Raw genomic sequence first — 17571 nt, 5'->3', positions numbered from 1 at the left:
AAAATGGCTCCTACTAAGCGACAGGGATCCGGTTCATGAAAAGACGCAATCTCTCCATCCGCACACGGACTACTATTTCACAGCAACTGCCTAAAGACTTTCAAGAAAAGCTGGCTACTTTCAGTGCATATTGTAAAAACAAGATAGCTGAAAAAAAGATCCGGCCAGAGAACATTATCAACATGGACGAGGTTCCACTGACTTTTGATATTCCTGTGAACCACACTGTGGATACAACGGGAGCACGTACGGTGAATATTCGCACCACAGGGAATGAGAAGTCATCCTTCACTGTGGTTCTAGCTTGCCATGCTAATGGCCAGAAACTTCCACCCATGGTGATATTCAAAAGGAAGACCTTGCCAAAAGAGACCTTTCCAGCCGGCGTCATCATAAAAGCTAACTCGAAGGGATGGATGGATGAAGAAAAGATGAGCGAGTGGTTAAGGTAAGTTTACGCGAAGAGGCCGGGTGGCTTTTTTCACGCAGCTCCGTCCATGTTGATATACGACTCCATGCGCGCCCACATCACGCTGGTTTTTAATATATTATTAAAGTTTGACTGACCTATCTGACTGTTTTTTTGACATTCCTTTAGCGCAGTTAGATGCGGCTTATAACACGGGGCGGCTTATAGGTGGACAAAGTTTTGAAATATGCCGTTCATTGAAGGCGCGGCTTATAACCCAGGGCGCCTTATGGTGCGGAAAATACGGTAGTATTATTTATACATGTTAGGTCAGGAAAAAACAGAGGCTATTTCATCCCTATATATATATATATATATATATATATATATATATGTATGTGTATGTCAACATGATATCTTTGTAAACGAGAGTTTTTGGAATATTTGATTATTTTAGATATTTTTATGTACACGACAAAACAAAATCTGTACATTTTACAGTAAAACTTATTTACTAAAATGATACTGTAAAATGTGTAAAATTTTTTTTCCAACAGGGGTTCTTAACCTTTTTGACCTCAGGGCCCAACTTCTCCACTACAGAGAGGCCCCGGGGCCCACTCTAATATTAACAATGAAATAGTGATCTTACTCCTGATTTGAATGCTATTCAATATTAATATTTAACTTACTTACACTTTACAACCTTGTCACATGATATGAAAACTTGTGTTGATCACAGAGATTATTATCAAGGCTTTGGTCAGGCTGATTACAAAAAGAAATACTAATCAAATATACTGCAAAAAAAAGGGACTCAAACATTTTTTTTTTTACAAATAAATGTAGAAACAATTACAGGGTGATGATATAAATACATTACAAGTAATTTGATAAAAAAACATCCTCATAGAGATTTTAAAAAACTACAAATGTATTACAATTATTTATTACAAATTACAACGTATGTTGTGGTAAAATACATTAAATATAACTAAATTGATAATAATCATGATGTATATTTTTAAATAAACTGTCAATACAATCAAAGTGCAAATGAAAATACAGCATCACCAATTTAGTCCTAATTTTTGCTTTTAAGAAACTTCTCTCAGACTTTAGCTCCAAACATATCTGGTTTGTTTAATCAGTGTGTGTGAGAGTAAATATGTATGTGCATGTGCGTGTGTGAAAGTGTGTGTGTGTGTGTTAAAGTGTGTGAATGTGGAAATAGTGTCAAAGTGTTTTGAGTACATTGAAGGTAGAAAAGCTATACAAGTATAACCCATTTATATGCTGAGATGATGGTGATGATAATAATAATAATAATGTTATAAATGTTGATTTAAACAGGTGGATCAATAAAATGATATATATTAAATAATGATGTTCTTTAATGACCTGGATGACTCATGACAGCACATTCAATTAAATTGTGTTTTTGCATTTTGAATCTGAGTAAATGTTTGTGCAATAGAAATATGTAAATATTATTCATCTATGGTAATTGAATAGAAATATGGAAATATTGATCATTGAATAGAAATATGTAAATATTAAAGATCATCTATAGTACCGTATTTTCCGCACTATTAGCCGCACCTAAAAACCACAAATTTACTCAAAAGCTGACAGTGCGGCTTATAACCCGGTGCGCTTTATATATGGATTAATATTAAGATTCATTTTCATAAAGTTTCGGTCTCGCAACTACGGTAAACAGCCGCCATCTTTTTTCCCCGTAGAAGAGGAAGTGCTTCTTCTTCTAGGCAAGCAACCGCCAAGGTAAGCACCCGCCCCCATAGAAGAAGAAGAAGCGCGCGGATATTACGTTTCATTTCCTTTGTGTGTTTCCATCTGTAAAGACCACAAAATGGCTCCTACTAAGCGACAGGTTTCCGGTTCATGAAAAGACGCAATCTCTCCATCCGCACACGGACTACTATTTCACAGCAACTGCCTAAAGACTTTCAAGAAAAGCTGGCTACTTTCCGTGCATATTGTAAAAACAAGATAGCTGAAAAAAAGATCCGGCCAGAGAACATTATCAACATGGACGAGGTTCCACTGACTTTTGATATTCCTGTGAACCGCACTGTGGATACAACGGGAGCACGTACGGTGAATATTCGCACCACAGGGAATGAGAAGTCATCCTTCACTGTGGTTCTAGCTTGCCATGCTAATGGCCAGAAACTTCCACCCATGGTGATATTCAAAAGCAAGACCTTGCCAAAAGAGACCTTTCCAGCCGGCGTCATCATAAAAGCTAACTCGAAGGGATGGATGGATGAAGAAAAGATGAGCGAGTGGTTAAGGTAAGTTTACGCGAAGAGGCCGGGTGGCTTTTTTCACGCAGCTCCGTCCATGTTGATATACGACTCCATGCGCGCCCACATCACGCTGGTTTTTAATATATTATTAAAGTTTGACTGACCTATCTGACTGTTTTTTTGACATTCCTTTAGCGCAGTTAGATGCGGCTTATAACACGGGGCGGCTTATAGGTGGACAAAGTTTTGAAATATGCCGTTCAATGAAGGCGCGGCTTATAACCCAGGGCGGCTTATGGTGCGGAAAATACGGTAATTGAATATAAATATGTAAATATTTTTGATCATCTATGGTCATTGAATAGAAATATGTAAATATTATTGATCATCTATGGTAATTGAATAGAAATATGGAAATATTATTGATCATTGAATAGAAATATGTAAATATCAAAGATCATCTATAGTAATTGAATATAAATATGTAAATATTTTTGATCATCTATGGTCATTGAATAGAAATATGTAAATATTATTGATCATCTATATTCATTGACTGGATCATATTTAGGTTCTACACTAAGTCGACCACAATGACTTCATCTTTCAGTGTCCAATAAGCATCACCAATAGGGGGAGGAGCCAACATCACCTGGCCAATGGTGTCACTGACAAACTGATCGATGGCGTTTGCCATCTCCGCTCGCTTGACGCCGCTACGGAAGTTCATGGCGAGCACGCCAGGATGATGTCTGAGCCACCAGTTGTCTGCTTTGTCACCTGCCAGGCGGGTGCAGTGGATACGGGACTGCTGGCCTGCACCCATCCCGATCACCTGATCCACACAACCAATCAGGACATGAGGGCGGCGCAATGACATCATCCTCTCATTTGCATAAAACTCTTCTTTATCAGCAAGTAGGCTGTTCACATCCAATTTTGATATCAGCCGGATTTCATTCAAAACAAGCATATCATGTGCGATACAAGCAGTCCTGCAGCCTGATTACTTGTGTGATATCATGTGCGATACAAGCAGTCCTGCAGCCGCATTACTTGTGTGTGATATCATGTGCGGTACAAGCAGTCCTGCAGCCGCATTACTTGTGTGTGATATCATGTGCGGTACAAGCAGTCCTGCAGTCGCATTACTTGTGTGTGATATCATGTGCGATACAAGCAGTCCTGCAGCCGCATTACTTGTGTGTGATATCATGTGCGGTACAAGCAGTCCTGCAGCCTGATTACTTGTGTGTGATATCATGTGCGATACAAGCAGTCCTGCAGTTTGATTACTTGTGTGATATGTGCGATAAAAGCAGCCCTGCAGCCTGATTACTTGTGTGATATCATGTGCGATACAAGCAGTCCTGCAGCCTGATTACTTGTGTGATATCATGTGCGATACAAGCAGTCCTGCAGCTTGATTACTTGTGTGATATCATGTGCGATACAAGCAGTCCTGCAGCTTGATTACTTGTGTGATATCATGTGCAATACAAGCAGTCCTGCAGAGCGTTTACTTGTGTATGATATCATGTGTGATCCAAGCAATCTTGCAGCATTTTTACTTGTGTGTGATATCATGTGCAATACAAGCAGTTCTGCAGCGTGTTTACTTGTGTGATATCATGTGCAACACAAACAGTCCTGCAGCATGTTTAATCGTATGTGATATCATGGGCGATACAAGCAGTTCTGAAGCGCGTTTGTGTGTGATATCATGTGCGATACAAGTAGTTCTGCAGTGTGTTTGTGTGTGATATCATGTGTGTATATCCTACAAAGCATAAAAGAAATGCCCTAAGCTCCTACACAGGCTGTGGAAGCTTATGCGGGTAATATGGGCCAAAGGAACCGTAGAAGGGCAGAAGGGTGCTTTGTGCGGAAAGAACAGGGATCCACACAGATCAGCCAGTTCCGAACCATTTCCTTGCTCAGTGTGGAGGGGAAAACCTTCTTTTCAGCGCTGGCCAAAAGAATGAGCTCCTTCATGACCCGGAATGGATATATTGACACCTCTATCCAGAAGGGCGGTATCGAAGGGTTCTCCGGGTGCCTGGAGCATACAGGGGTCCTCAGCCAACTTATCCAAGAAGCATAGGTGAAGAAAGGCAACCTAACAGTAGTCTGGCTTGATTTTACTAAAGCATATGGGTCAATTCCCCATAACGTGATCCAAGTGGCTACGGACCATTACCACATCCCACATCACATCCAGGGGATGATCACCAGCTACCTGGGAGACCCAATTAAATGCCTTGGAAAATGGTATGATGATTCAGATAAAAACAGCATCTCCAGCACCGAAAAGCAAGTTGAAGAATGGTTGAAAAGGATTGACAAGTCTGGTCTGCCTGGGAAATACAAGTGCTGGATCTACCAGCATGGCCTACTCCAAAGACTTATGTGGCTTCTCACCGTGTACGAAGTGGCGATAACAACAGTTGAAGGGTTGGAGAGGAAGTTCAACAAGCACCTTCGGAAATGGTTGGGAATACCCCCGAGCTTTACATCTACGGGGCTCTATATAAGGTCGGGTCAGCTCCTGTCTTCAGTTCTGGAGGAGTTTAAAGTCGCAAAATGCAGACATTCCCTGACGTATAGGGACTCCCAAGATCGACTGCTCAGGGAAGCTGGACCAAAGATACCATCGGAAGCCCCTGCACTGGAAGACAGGGTCTAGGAACATCACATTTCCAGCAGTGGTCCTGTCCACTCCCAGGGAAAAGAGGACCATGATCCAAGATGAAGTTTGAAACCTTGAGGAAGAAGGAAGAAGAGCTAAAGCCATCGAGCTCACAGCCCAAGGTGCCTGGACAAGGTGGAACCTTCCCAAGAGGAACGTGACGTGGAGTGAACTGTGGAGGCTGGAGCCGTTTCGTATCTCGTTTCTGCTCCGATCAGTATGCGACACCCTGCCGACCCCAGTCAACCTGCATAGGTGGGGAAAGAGGGAGGACCCGCAACTTATCCAAGAAGCAAAGGTGAAGAAAGGCAACCTAACAGTAGTCTGGCTTGATTTTACTAAAGCATATGGGTCAATTCCCCATAACGTGATCCAAGTGGCTTTGGACCATTACCACATCCCACATCACATCCAGGGGATGATCACCAGCTACCTGGGAGACCCAATTAAATGCCTTGGAAAGTGGTATGATGATTCAGATAAAAACAGCATCTCCAGCACCGAAAAGCAAGTTGAAGAATGGTTGAAAAGGATTGACAAGTCTGGTCTGCCTGGGAAATACAAGTGCTGGATCTACCTGCATGGCCTACTCCAAAGACTTATGTGGCTTCTCACCGTGTACGAAGTGGCGATAACAACAGTTGAAGGGTTGGAGAGGAAGTTCAACAAGCACCTTCGGAAATGGTTGGGAATACCCCCGAGCTTTACATCTACGGGGCTCTACATAAGGTCGGGTCAGCTCCTGTCTTCAGTTCTGGAGGAGTTTAAAGTCGCAAAATGCAGACATTCCCTGACGTATAGGGACTCCCAAGATCGACTGCTCAGGGAAGCTGGACCAAAGATACCATCGGAAGCCCCTGCACTGGAAGACAGGGTCTAGGAACATCACATTTCCAGCAGTGGTCCTGTCCACTCCCAGGGAAAAGAGGACCATGATCCAAGATGAAGTTTGAAACCTTGAGGAAGAAGGAAGAAGAGCTAAAGCCATCGAGCTCACAGCCCAAGGTGCCTGGACAAGGTGGAACCTTCCCAAGAGGAACGTGACGTGGAGTGAACTGTGGAGGCTGGAGCCGTTTCGTATCTCGTTTCTGCTCCGGGCAGTATGCGACACCCTGCCGACCCCAGTCAACCTGCATAGGTGGGGAAAGAGGGAGGACCCGCTGTGCAGGTTGTGTGGCGGTAAAGGAACTATGGCGCACATTCTTTCTGGGTGCAAAACAGCATTGACCCAGGTGACCAGACATAGTTATGTGGTCTCCAGGGGGAAAGAAAATCATCCTGGTGGAACTTACTGTCCCGTGGGAGGAGGGATGTGAGGAAGCGGCAGAGAGGAAGAAAAAGTACCAACAACTTGTCCAGGACTGCCGGGACAAGGGGTGGACAGCAAGGCTGATGACAGTGGAAGTTGGATGTCGAGGATTCCCTGCTCAATCTGTGTGGAATCTGATGACAAAGGTCAGATTGAGAGGTCACTTGAGGAAAATAGCCGTTGGTAGGCTGGGAGAAGCGGCAGAGAGAGCCTCCTGTTGGCTCTGGCATAAAAGAGAGGACAATAGCTGGAAGCCTGGATGAGAGGGGCAGTGATCTGGCCAATCACTGCTGACCCACCAGCCGGAGAGTGTTGTGGTTAAGGGTCGAAACACTCGGTGAACGTTGGGGACCACCTGATGACCTCTTGTCCAGGCCAAAGCTTTATCCATTAGAAATGGATTATAATAGCATCTTTGATGTATTTGCAAACTGCAATACAAGCAGTTCTGCAGCGTGTTTGTGTGTGATATCATGTGCGATACAAGCAAAGTGTTTATTTGTGCAAAGCAGGACAGACATCTAAATGTCCTCCAATAAAACACAATTCCTACCATTTTACTAAAGTCATTTACAAAAAGGTAAACATGCTAGGATATAGTCTACTAGGAGCTAGCAGCTACACAACAGCTAAGCACACATGCGAGACAATACATATTTGTAGCAAGATGCCAGAAATGAAAGACTGACTCACCTGTCCATCTTTGGCGTAGCAGACGGAGTTGGACTGAGTGTATTTGACAGCAATGGTGGCCACAGTCAGATCTCGCAGGGCGGCCTCAGACAGCTGCTGAGTACATGTAGTATTTATCTTGACGTGTCAGCAAGGAACAATCAATTTAGTATTTATCTTGACGTGTCAGCAAGTAACAATCAATGTAGTATTTATCTTGACGTGTCAGCAAGGAACAATCAATATAGTATTTATCTTGACGTGTCAGCAAGGAACAATCAATGTAGTATTTATCTTTAAGTGTCAGCAAGAAACAATCAATGTAGTATTTATCTTCAAGTGTCAGCAAGGAACAATCAATGTAGTATTTATCTTTAAGTGTCAGCAAGAAACAATCAATGTAGTATTTATCTTCAAGTGTCAGCAAGGAACAATCAATGTAGTATTTATCTTCAAGTGTCAGCAAGGAACAATCAATGTAGTATTTATCTTGACATGTCAGCAAGGAACAATCAATGTAGTATTTATCTTGACGTGTCAGCAAGGAACAATTAATGTAGTATTTATCTTCAAGTGTCAGCAAGGAACAATCAATGTAGTATTTATCTTCAAGTGTCAGCAAGGAACAATCAATGTAGTATTTATCTTCAAGTGTCAGCAAGGAACAATCAATGTAGTATTTATCTTGACATGTCAGCAAGGAACAATCAATGTAGTATTTATCTTGACGTGTCAGCAAGGAACAATTAATGTAGTATTTATCTTCAAGTGTCAGCAAGGAACAATCAATGTAGTATTTATCTTGACGTGTCAGCAAGGAACAATTAATGTAGTATTTATCTTGAAGTGTCAGCAAGGAACAATCAATGTAGTATTTATCTTCAAGTGTCAGCAAGGAACAATCAATGTAGTATTTATCTTCAAGTGTCAGCAAGGAACAATCAATGTAGTATTTATCTTCAAGTGTCAGCAAGGAACAATCAATTTAGTATTTATCTTGACGTGTCAGCAAGGAACAATCAATGTAGTATTTATCTTTAAGTGTCAGCAAGAAACAATCAATGTAGTATTTATCTTCAAGTGTCAGCAAGGAACAATTAATGTAGTATTTATCTTCAAGTGTCAGCAAGGAACAATCAATGTAGTATTTATCTTTAAGTGTCAGCAAGAAACAATCAATGTAGTATTTATCTTCAAGTGTCAGCAAGGAACAATTAATGTAGTATTTATCTTCAAGTGTCAGCAAGGAACAATCAATGTAGTATTTATCTTCAAGTGTCAGCAAGGAACAATCAATGTAGTATTTATCTTCAAGTGTCAGCAAGGAATAATCAATGTAGTATTTATCTTGACGTGTCAGCAAGGAACAATCAATGTAGTATTTATCTTCAAGTGTCAGCAAGGAACAATCAATGTAGTATTTATCTTCAAGTGTCAGCAAGGAACAATCAATGTAGTATTTATCTTCAAGTGTCAGCAAGGAACAATCAATGTAGTATTTATCTTCAAGTGTCAGCAAGGAACAATCAATGTAGTATTTATCTTCAAGTGTCAGCAAGGAACAATCAATGTAGTATTTATCTTCAAGTGTCAGCAAGGAACAATTAATGTAGTATTTATCTTGAAGTGTCAGCAAGGAACAACCAATGTAGTATTTATCTTCAAGTGTCAGCAAGGAACAATCAATGTAGTATTTATCTTGACGTGTCAGCAAGGAACAATCAATGTAGTATTTATCTTGACGTGTCAGCAAGGAACAATCAATGTAGTATTTATCTTGACGTGTCAGCAAGGAACAATCAATGTAGTATTTATCTTGAGGTGTCGGCAATGAACAATCAAGCATTCCTACTCACGGAGCCCTTGGAGACAACATTAGTGAAGAAGTCTTTGTTGATGAGACCGTTGTTCCTCTTTTGTTGGAGGTAAAGGCCAAACAAGACTCGCACTTCTGTGTCGTCAGGCTCGTATTTAGGGTCCATCTTTAGGAAGCACACACAAATATATTTCAACCACAACATTCAATAAATCGGTGGCAACCGGGTCTTACGTTCTGATTCTCCTGCAACCATCCACTTTAAAAAATTAAAATTAAAAAAAAAAGATTCCTCTTTTGGTGCTGTGAGACATAGCGGCCACAGGGGTCGCTAGCAGCTAACTGTTTATCTTCATACGCAGTGTGGAGCCGCTCCGTTAAGTCTATAATCCTCCATTGTGGCAAATAAACTACCTTACAAGTATCAATATCACTGGAGGACGAAGCTAAACATGTGACAAGAGAAAGCAAGAAGAGACAAGCCAAGAGATAAGTGCTTAGTAGAGTTGAAGAAGTGTAGATGGAACATGTGACAGCACAAAGTACCAACTGACTTGTTTGGAAAAAGATGTCAAAGCGGACTTATTTCACAGTGTTCTTCCAAAACACACACACGGCCCCTCCCCGACCTCTTGTGAGCTGCTCCTTTGTCAATGTTAATGTAATTGGATTTTACTTTTTAAAAGTATTTATTATTGTAGCAATATGGTTGTTAAAGTTAAGGATTTTTGTGATTTCTGATTGTTTGTGAGAGCACCAAAGGGACCGTGTGTGTGAGCATGTTGACAGTTCAGCTTGTCCTTGTTGTTTTAGCCTGGTAATAAAAAGACAGTACATCTCCTCCTTGCTATGTGTGATATATAGTAGTGTATAATACTTCATATTGTGTCCAAAGTGTACAAACTTTCACTAAAATATGGACTTTTGTCGATGCTGGAACCCATTATTTATATTTACATTGTTTACCAAAACATTTGCGTCACTGTATGTCAGAATAATTGTATATAAGTTATCACACAACTTGTTTTCCCATGAGTTCAGGCTGCCCTGCGAGAAGACAAAAGCGGTCTTTGTTCTTATCAAGCAAAAGGCTTGTAAACCTCCACTGTGTGCGATGTGATGCGACGTGGAGGTGTCTGTTTCTTTGATCTAAGGGACAGCCACAGGAAGACCTTGTCATGACCCGAGATCAACAAAGCAGAGAGGGAGCAGACCTGACACCGCTCCAGGCACCTTTTCTTTTAACTGTTTATGACCGAGTGCGGCAGCTGTTTATGACCCCCCTCCCCTTAGAAACAGCTGCAGCCATGTAATCAGGAAATGCCCAAATAAATGAGGCGTGGAGCTCCCTCCTCAGAGCGTGGTGGGAGGCTGTAGCTGAGTGTGCAGCCCCAGACGTTTCTCCTCATGAGCTAAATTGAATCCTGTCTCTGTTTGATTCCTTTGCTTCTTGTCTTGTCCAATAGAGGTCATCGGTGTTTGAACTTGACACTGTACAAACGTTTCCATTGACAAACCCTGTTCAAGAACCAATTAGGTTTGAAAATCGAGGTTCCGCTGTATTGTTAATGTAGCAATATATTTGTCGTTTCTGTTCATGTTTGCAAATGTAGAGAATAAATCCTTGCACACTGGAGGACTTTGAGGGCAAACAAATAATTTAGTAGTAGATCGTGGTTTTTACTTTTGTTTAGTTACTGTGTACTGTTGACTTTGTTTTGGTCAAACAATTATATCTATTAAAAGAAAAGTAGTTTCAATATCGTGTTGCTATTGCTAAACTATTGTCAAGAGAACGCACCATAAATACATGACAGATGTACAGTTACCGTATTTTCCGCACTATAAGGCGCACCTAAAAACCACAAATTTTCTCAAAAGCTGACAGTGCGCCTTATAACCCGGTGCGCTTTATATATGGATTAATATTAAGATTCATTTTCATAAAGTTTCGGTCTCGCAACTACGGTAAACAGCCGCCATCTTTTTTCCCCGTAGAAGAGGAAGTGCTTCTTCTTCTACGCAAGCAACCGCCAAGGTAAGCACCCGCCCCCATAGAACAGGAAGCGCTTCTTCTTCTACTGTAAGCAACCACCCGCCCCGGAAGAAGAAGAAGCGCGCGGATATTTCGTTTCATTTCCTTTGTGTGTTTACATCTGTAAAGACCAGACCACAAAATGGCTCCTACTAAGCGACACACGTATAACGCAGAATTTAAACTTAAGGCAATAAGTCATGCCGAAGAACACGGAAATAGAGCAGCAGCAAGAGAATATAACATAAATGAATCAATGGTGCGTAGGTGGAGGAAGCAAGAAGATGACCTGCGCCAGGTAAAGAAGACAAAACAGAGTTTCCAAGGGAACAAAGCAAGATGGCTACTGTTGGAGGACAAACTCGAACAGTGGGTTGTTGAGCAGAGAGCAGCAAGCAGAAGTGTCAGCACCATCACTATTCGAATGAAGGCAACAGCGCTAGCAAGCGAACTTCACCTGGATGATTTTAAAGGTGGTGCTTCTTGGTGTTTCCGGTTCATGAAAAGACGCAATCCCTCCATCCGCACACGGACTACTATTTCACAGCAACTGCCTAAAGACTTTCAAGAAAAGCTGGCTACTTTCCGTGCATATTGTAAAAACAAGATAGCTGAAAAAAAGATCCGGCCAGAGAACATTATCAACATGGACGAGGTTCCACTGACTTTTGATATTCCTGTGAACCGCACTGTGGATACAACGGGAGCACGTACGGTGAATATTCGCACCACAGGGAATGAGAAGTCATCCTTCACTGTGGTTCTAGCTTGCCATGCTAATGGCCAGAAACTTCCACCCATGGTGATATTCAAAAGGAAGACCTTGCCAAAAGAGACCTTTCCAGCCGGCGTCATCATAAAAGCTAACTCGAAGGGATGGATGGATGAAGAAAAGATGAGCGAGTGGTTAAGGTAAGTTTACGCGAAGAGGCCGTGTGGCTTTTTTCACGCAGCTCCGTCCATGTTGATATACGACTCCATGCGCGCCCACATCACGCTGGTTTTTAATATATTATTAAAGTTTGACTGACCTATCTGACTGTTTTTTTGACATTCCTTTAGCGCAGTTAGATGCGGCTTATAACACGGGGCGTCTTATAGGTGGACAAAGTTTTGAAATATGCCGTTCATTGGCGCCTTATGGTGCGGAAAATACGGTAATACATTTATATCATAAATAAACATGTTTTTAAAATACCGTGCATGTGTACTTCTGTGGAAAGAAACTTCATAATATTTACATTCAAGTTCAAAAGACGGCTTGAAAATAACACTGTGAGAAGTACGTAGTAAACTTTTGACCCTGCCTCTAAAAAGAAGTGGAATCGTGCAAATTGAAAGGAGCCCCAATTAAGCCCAAATAAATAAAAAAAAAGATATTCATTAAAAGTCTCCTCTGTGATGTAATAATTCATTGGTATTAGAACAGATAAATGCAGAGTGCCAACGTGAATATCAAGAAGAGAACCTGAAGCACGCAGTAGTTTCCATTTTTCTTTTTGGACAGAATTGCGAGGGCCTCCTGGTCGTAGGCAGGTGCGATGATGCCGTCAGACACCTGTAGGTGACAAACAATCAGGAGTGGAACAAACTTATCTTGTTTTTTGATTTTTAAAGAAATAAAACATCAAGAAATGACTAATTTTCAAGTGCTTTTACCTCTCTTGATATGATCTTGGCGGTGGGAACGTCGCACACGTCGGACAAAGCGATGAAGTCGCCGAAAGACGACATCCTGTCGGCACCTAGGAAGACACAAGGTTGGATGCGACGGGGGAAAAAAAAGAGGAAAAAGTTGAGAGTTGGACTCAGACCTCTTGCTCGGGCGTAGGCGGTGGCCAGCGGGCTGAGGTCTGCCAGCATGTCGTGCACCATGCACACCTTGGCCTGCTCCTCGGTCAGAGGAACTCCCACTGCAGCTCCTTCACATCAAATACAGAAAGTAGATTCATCCAACTGAAAAGTGAGACGGTTATATAAGGCAGCAGCTCACACACTCTCATACTTTCTGGAACATCCAGGAAGAAATTATGGCAGCCATCTTGAAAAATGCTTCAACTAATCTACGTGAAAGAGCCCAGAATTGTTTTTATTTCAATGTTGACAATATTTCAGGAGGAAACCTTACAATGTATTAATAAATCCATAAGGTGTTATAAAAGTGTATACAATGGAGTAGATGAGTTATTGTGATGTAGAGAAATAACGTGGACCCCGACTTAAACAAGTGGAAAAACTTATTGGGGTGTTACCATTTAGTGGTCAATTGTACGGAATATGTACTGTACAATCAATATTTTGACCCATTTTCCCAGGAGATGTTCTATATTTATAAATAACATGTTGATGCTCCTCTAAGACACATGTAAAAGGTGGTTTTTGATGATAAATTAAACATCAAACATGATGTCACTACTGGTCCTACCTTTCCAACAAAATAATGTTAAAATAACTTGTCCACACGTTTACTGACATATAATATTCATCTTTAATAACTTTTATTGCTAATGAATATCACCTCCTTGACTACTAATAATCGGTATCAGTACTGACACTGAAAAAAAACATAGGTGGATCTCTAGCGTAAAGTTTACGGTGTGTTTGCGAGTCGTTTCAGTCTTTGATGTCTGGTAATTCGTTGTGCTCTAAAAAGTCTTAATAGTAGGGATGTCCTATAATATCGGCCTGTTGATATTATCGGCCAATAAATGCTTTAAAATGTAATATCGGGAATTATCGGTATCGTTTTTTATTATTATTATCGGTATCGTTTTATTATTATCCACCCATCCATCCATCCATTTTCTACCGCTTATTCCCTTCGGGGTCGCGGGGGGCGCTGGAGCCTAACTCAGCTACAATCGGGCGGAAGGTGGGGTACACCCTGGACAAGTCGCCACCTCATCACAGGGCCAACACAGATAGACAGATTATTTTATTTAAAAAAAATTCTAAATTAAATCAACGTAAAAAACACAAGATACACTTACAATTAGTACAGCAACCCAAAAAACCTCCCTCTCCCATTCACACAAAAGGGTTGTTTCTTTCTGTTATTAATATTGTGGTTCCTACATTATATATCAATATATATCAATACAGTCTGCAAGGATACAGTCCGTAAGCACACATGATTGTGCGTGCTGCCGGTCCACTAATAGTACTAACCTTTAACACTTCATTGCACTCATTTTCATTAGTTACTAGTTTCTATGTTATTTATCTTATTTTATAATTTTTTAAAAAAAAGGACCTTATCTTCATCATACGTGGTTGTCCAAATTAGGCATAATAATGTGTTAATTCCACGACTGTATATATCGGTATCGGTTGATATCGGTAATTAAGAGTTGGACAATATCGGAATATCGGCAAAAAAGCCATTATCGGACATCCCTAGTTAATAGTGTAAATATTGTACTTATTACACACCAGCTGTTTGACTGTAACATACATCTTTGTTGTACCGTATTTTTCGGACTATAGGTCGCAGTTTTTTTCATAGTTTGTCCGGGGGGTGTGACTTATACTCGGGAGCGACTTATGTGTGAAATTAACACATTAGCGTAAAATATCAAATAATATTATTGATCTCATTCACGTAAGAGACTAGACGTATAAGATTTCATGGGATTTAGCGATTAGGAGTGACAGATTGTATAGCATGTTCTATATGTTATAGTTATTTGAATGACTCTTACCATAATATGTTACGTTAACATACCAGTTGGTTATTTATGCCTCATATAACGTACACTTATTCAGCCTGTTGTTCACTATTCTTCATTTATTTTAAATTGCCTTTCAAATGTCAATTCTTGGTGTTGGCTTTTATCAAATACATTTCCCCCAAAAATGTGACTTATACTCCAGTGCGACTTATATGTGTTTTTCCTTCTTTATTATGCATTTTCGGCAGGTGCGATTTATACTCTGGAGCAACTAATACTCCGAAAAATACGGTAGTTTTTAATTACCGTATTTTCCGCACTATTAGCCGCACCTAAAAACCACAAATTTACTCAAAAGCTGACAGTGCGCCTTATAACCCGGTGCGCTTTATATATGGATTAATATTAAGATTCATTTTCATAAAGTTTCGGTCTCGCAACTACGGTAAACAGCCGCCATCTTTTTTCCCCGTAGAAGAGGAAGTGCTTCTTCTTCTACGCAAGCAACCGCCAAGGTAAGCACCCGCCCCCATAGAACAGGAAGCGCTTCTTCTTCTACTGTATGCAACCACCCGCCCCCGTAGAAGAAGAAGAAGGGCGCGGATATTACGTTTCATTTCCTTTGTGTGTTTACATCTGTAAAGACCACAAAATGGCTCCTACTAAGCGACAGGTTTCCGGTTCATGAAAAGACGCAATCTCTCCATCCGCACACGGACTACTATTTCACAGCAACTGCCTAAAGACTTTCAAGAAAAGCTGGCTACTTTCCGTGCATATTGTAAAAACAAGATAGCTGAAAAAAAGATCCGGCCAGAGAACATTATCAACATGGACGAGGTTCCACTGACTTTTGATATTCCTGTGAACCGCACTGTGGATACAACGGGAGCACGTACGGTGAATATTCGCACCACAGGGAATGAGAAGTCGTCCTTCACTGTGGTTCTAGCTTGCCATGCTAATGGCCAGAAACTTCCACCCATGGTGATATTCAAAAGGAAGACCTTGCCAAAAGAGACCTTTCCAGCCGGCGTCATCATAAAAGCTAACTCGAAGGGATGGATGAAGAAAAGATGAGCGAGTGGTTAAGGTAAGTTTAAGTTTACGCGAAGAGGCCGGGTGGCTTTTTTCACGCAGCTCCGTCCATGTTGATATACGACTCCAAGCGCGCCCACATCACGCTGGTTTTTAATATATTATTAAAGTTTGACTGACCTATCTGACTGTTTTTTTGACATTCCCTTTAGCGCAGTTAGATGCGGCTTACAACACGGGGCGGCTTATAGGTGGACAAAGTTTTGAAATATGCCGTTCATTGAAGGCGCGGCTTATAACCCAGGGCGGCTTATGGTGCGGAAAATACGGTACACGGTGTTGAAATTGCCGTGTAAAACCGCTAATGCTATTAAGGAGCATGTGCGTCTTTATCTTACCAGCAGGGCTGACGTGCTTGAAGGAAGCTGCGGCGGCCATGTTGAGGGCGCTCTTCAGCTCTATGACCAACTGCCAGCCGTTCAGGGCGTCACAAAGGTTGATGAAACCAGGAGACCCGTTGACCACTGAGAGAGAACAAAAGGAAAAGTATCATAAAGTATCAGTCATGTTTCTTTTGCCAAAAATTCATTTCATTGTGCTGGCACTAGGCCTGCAACTAACAACTCATTTGATCATCCATTAATCTGTCGATTATTACTTCGACTAATCTATTAATAATGGGATTAAAGAGACAAACTACATTTCTATCCTTTCCAGTATTTTATTGAAAAAAAAACCAGCATACTTGCACCATACTTATTTTGATTATTGTTTCTCAGCTGTTTGTAAATGTTGCAGTTTATAAATAAAGGTTTAAAAAAATACATATATGTATAAAAAATAAAAGCCTCTGCGCATGCGCATAGCATAGATCCAACGAATCGATGACTAAATTAATCGCCAACTATTTTTATAATCGATTAGTTGTTGCAGCCCTAGCTGGCACGCTATGTGTACATTTGGACCGCCATGAAGACATTTGCTGCATCTGCATTCAAATGTTTACAATACATCTGTACAATCAAATAGGGCTGGGTGACAGACATAGAGATACATATATGGCACTTATGGCTACCCTTGAGACTCAATTGACCTAGGCGGCGTGGGCGGACCACACTAGGCGGCGTGGGCGGACCACCCGAGACGACTGACGACGTGGGCGGACCACCCGAGACGACTGACGACGTGGGCGGACCACCCTCTAAATGGTCCACCCTAAACGACGTGGGCGGACCACTCTAGACGACGTAGGCGGACCACTCTAGACGACGTAGGCGGACCACGCTAGACTACGTGGACTAGAAAACGTAGACGGACCACGCTAGACAACGTGGGCGGACCACCCTAGACAACGTGGGCAGCTACCCTTGAGACTCAATTGATGTGGGCGGGCCACCCTAGACGACGTGGGCGGACCACTCTGGACGACGTGGGCGGGCCACACTAGACGACGTGGGCGGACCACTCTAGACGACGTGGGCGGACCACTCTAGACGACGTGGGCGGACCACTCTAGACGACGTGGGCGGACCACTCTAGACGACTTAGGCGGACCACTCTAGACGAAGTGGGTGGGCCACACTAGACGACGTGGGCGGACCACCCTCTAAATGGGACACCCTAAACGATGTGGGCGGACCACCCTAGACGACGTAGGCG

General features: G+C 41.8%; 1 protein-coding gene across 3 annotated transcripts in view; it reads right to left on the bottom strand.

The window, feature by feature from the left end:
* The window catches only part of atic (5-aminoimidazole-4-carboxamide ribonucleotide formyltransferase/IMP cyclohydrolase), a 41321-nt gene that overhangs the window by 4862 nt on the left and 18888 nt on the right, over positions 1–17571 (bottom strand). For 2 of the 3 annotated variants that reach the window (XR_012050845.1, XM_061974615.1), the window contains exons 7-13: positions 16311–16436; positions 13018–13125; positions 12863–12948; positions 12672–12761; positions 9209–9334; positions 7374–7469; positions 3335–3517 (exon numbers count right to left, since the gene is read on the bottom strand). Coding sequence is in view for 2 of the 3 variants with exons in the window: in XM_061974615.1 (XP_061830599.1) it covers positions 3335–3517; positions 7374–7469; positions 9209–9334; positions 12672–12761; positions 12863–12948; positions 13018–13125; positions 16311–16436 (815 nt within the window). In the remaining variant the exon portion in view is untranslated. The remainder of the gene's footprint in view (positions 1–3334; positions 3518–7373; positions 7470–9208; positions 9335–12671; positions 12762–12862; positions 12949–13017; positions 13126–16310; positions 16437–17571) is intronic. The other variant, XM_061974616.1, reaches the window with a different exon arrangement.

Source organism: Nerophis lumbriciformis, linkage group LG15 (assembly GCF_033978685.3).
Source record: "Nerophis lumbriciformis linkage group LG15, RoL_Nlum_v2.1, whole genome shotgun sequence".
Lineage (NCBI taxonomy): Eukaryota > Metazoa > Chordata > Actinopteri > Syngnathiformes > Syngnathidae > Nerophis > Nerophis lumbriciformis.
The sequence above is the reverse complement of the archived record's forward strand: the minus strand, read 5'-3'. Positions and strand labels throughout refer to the sequence as shown.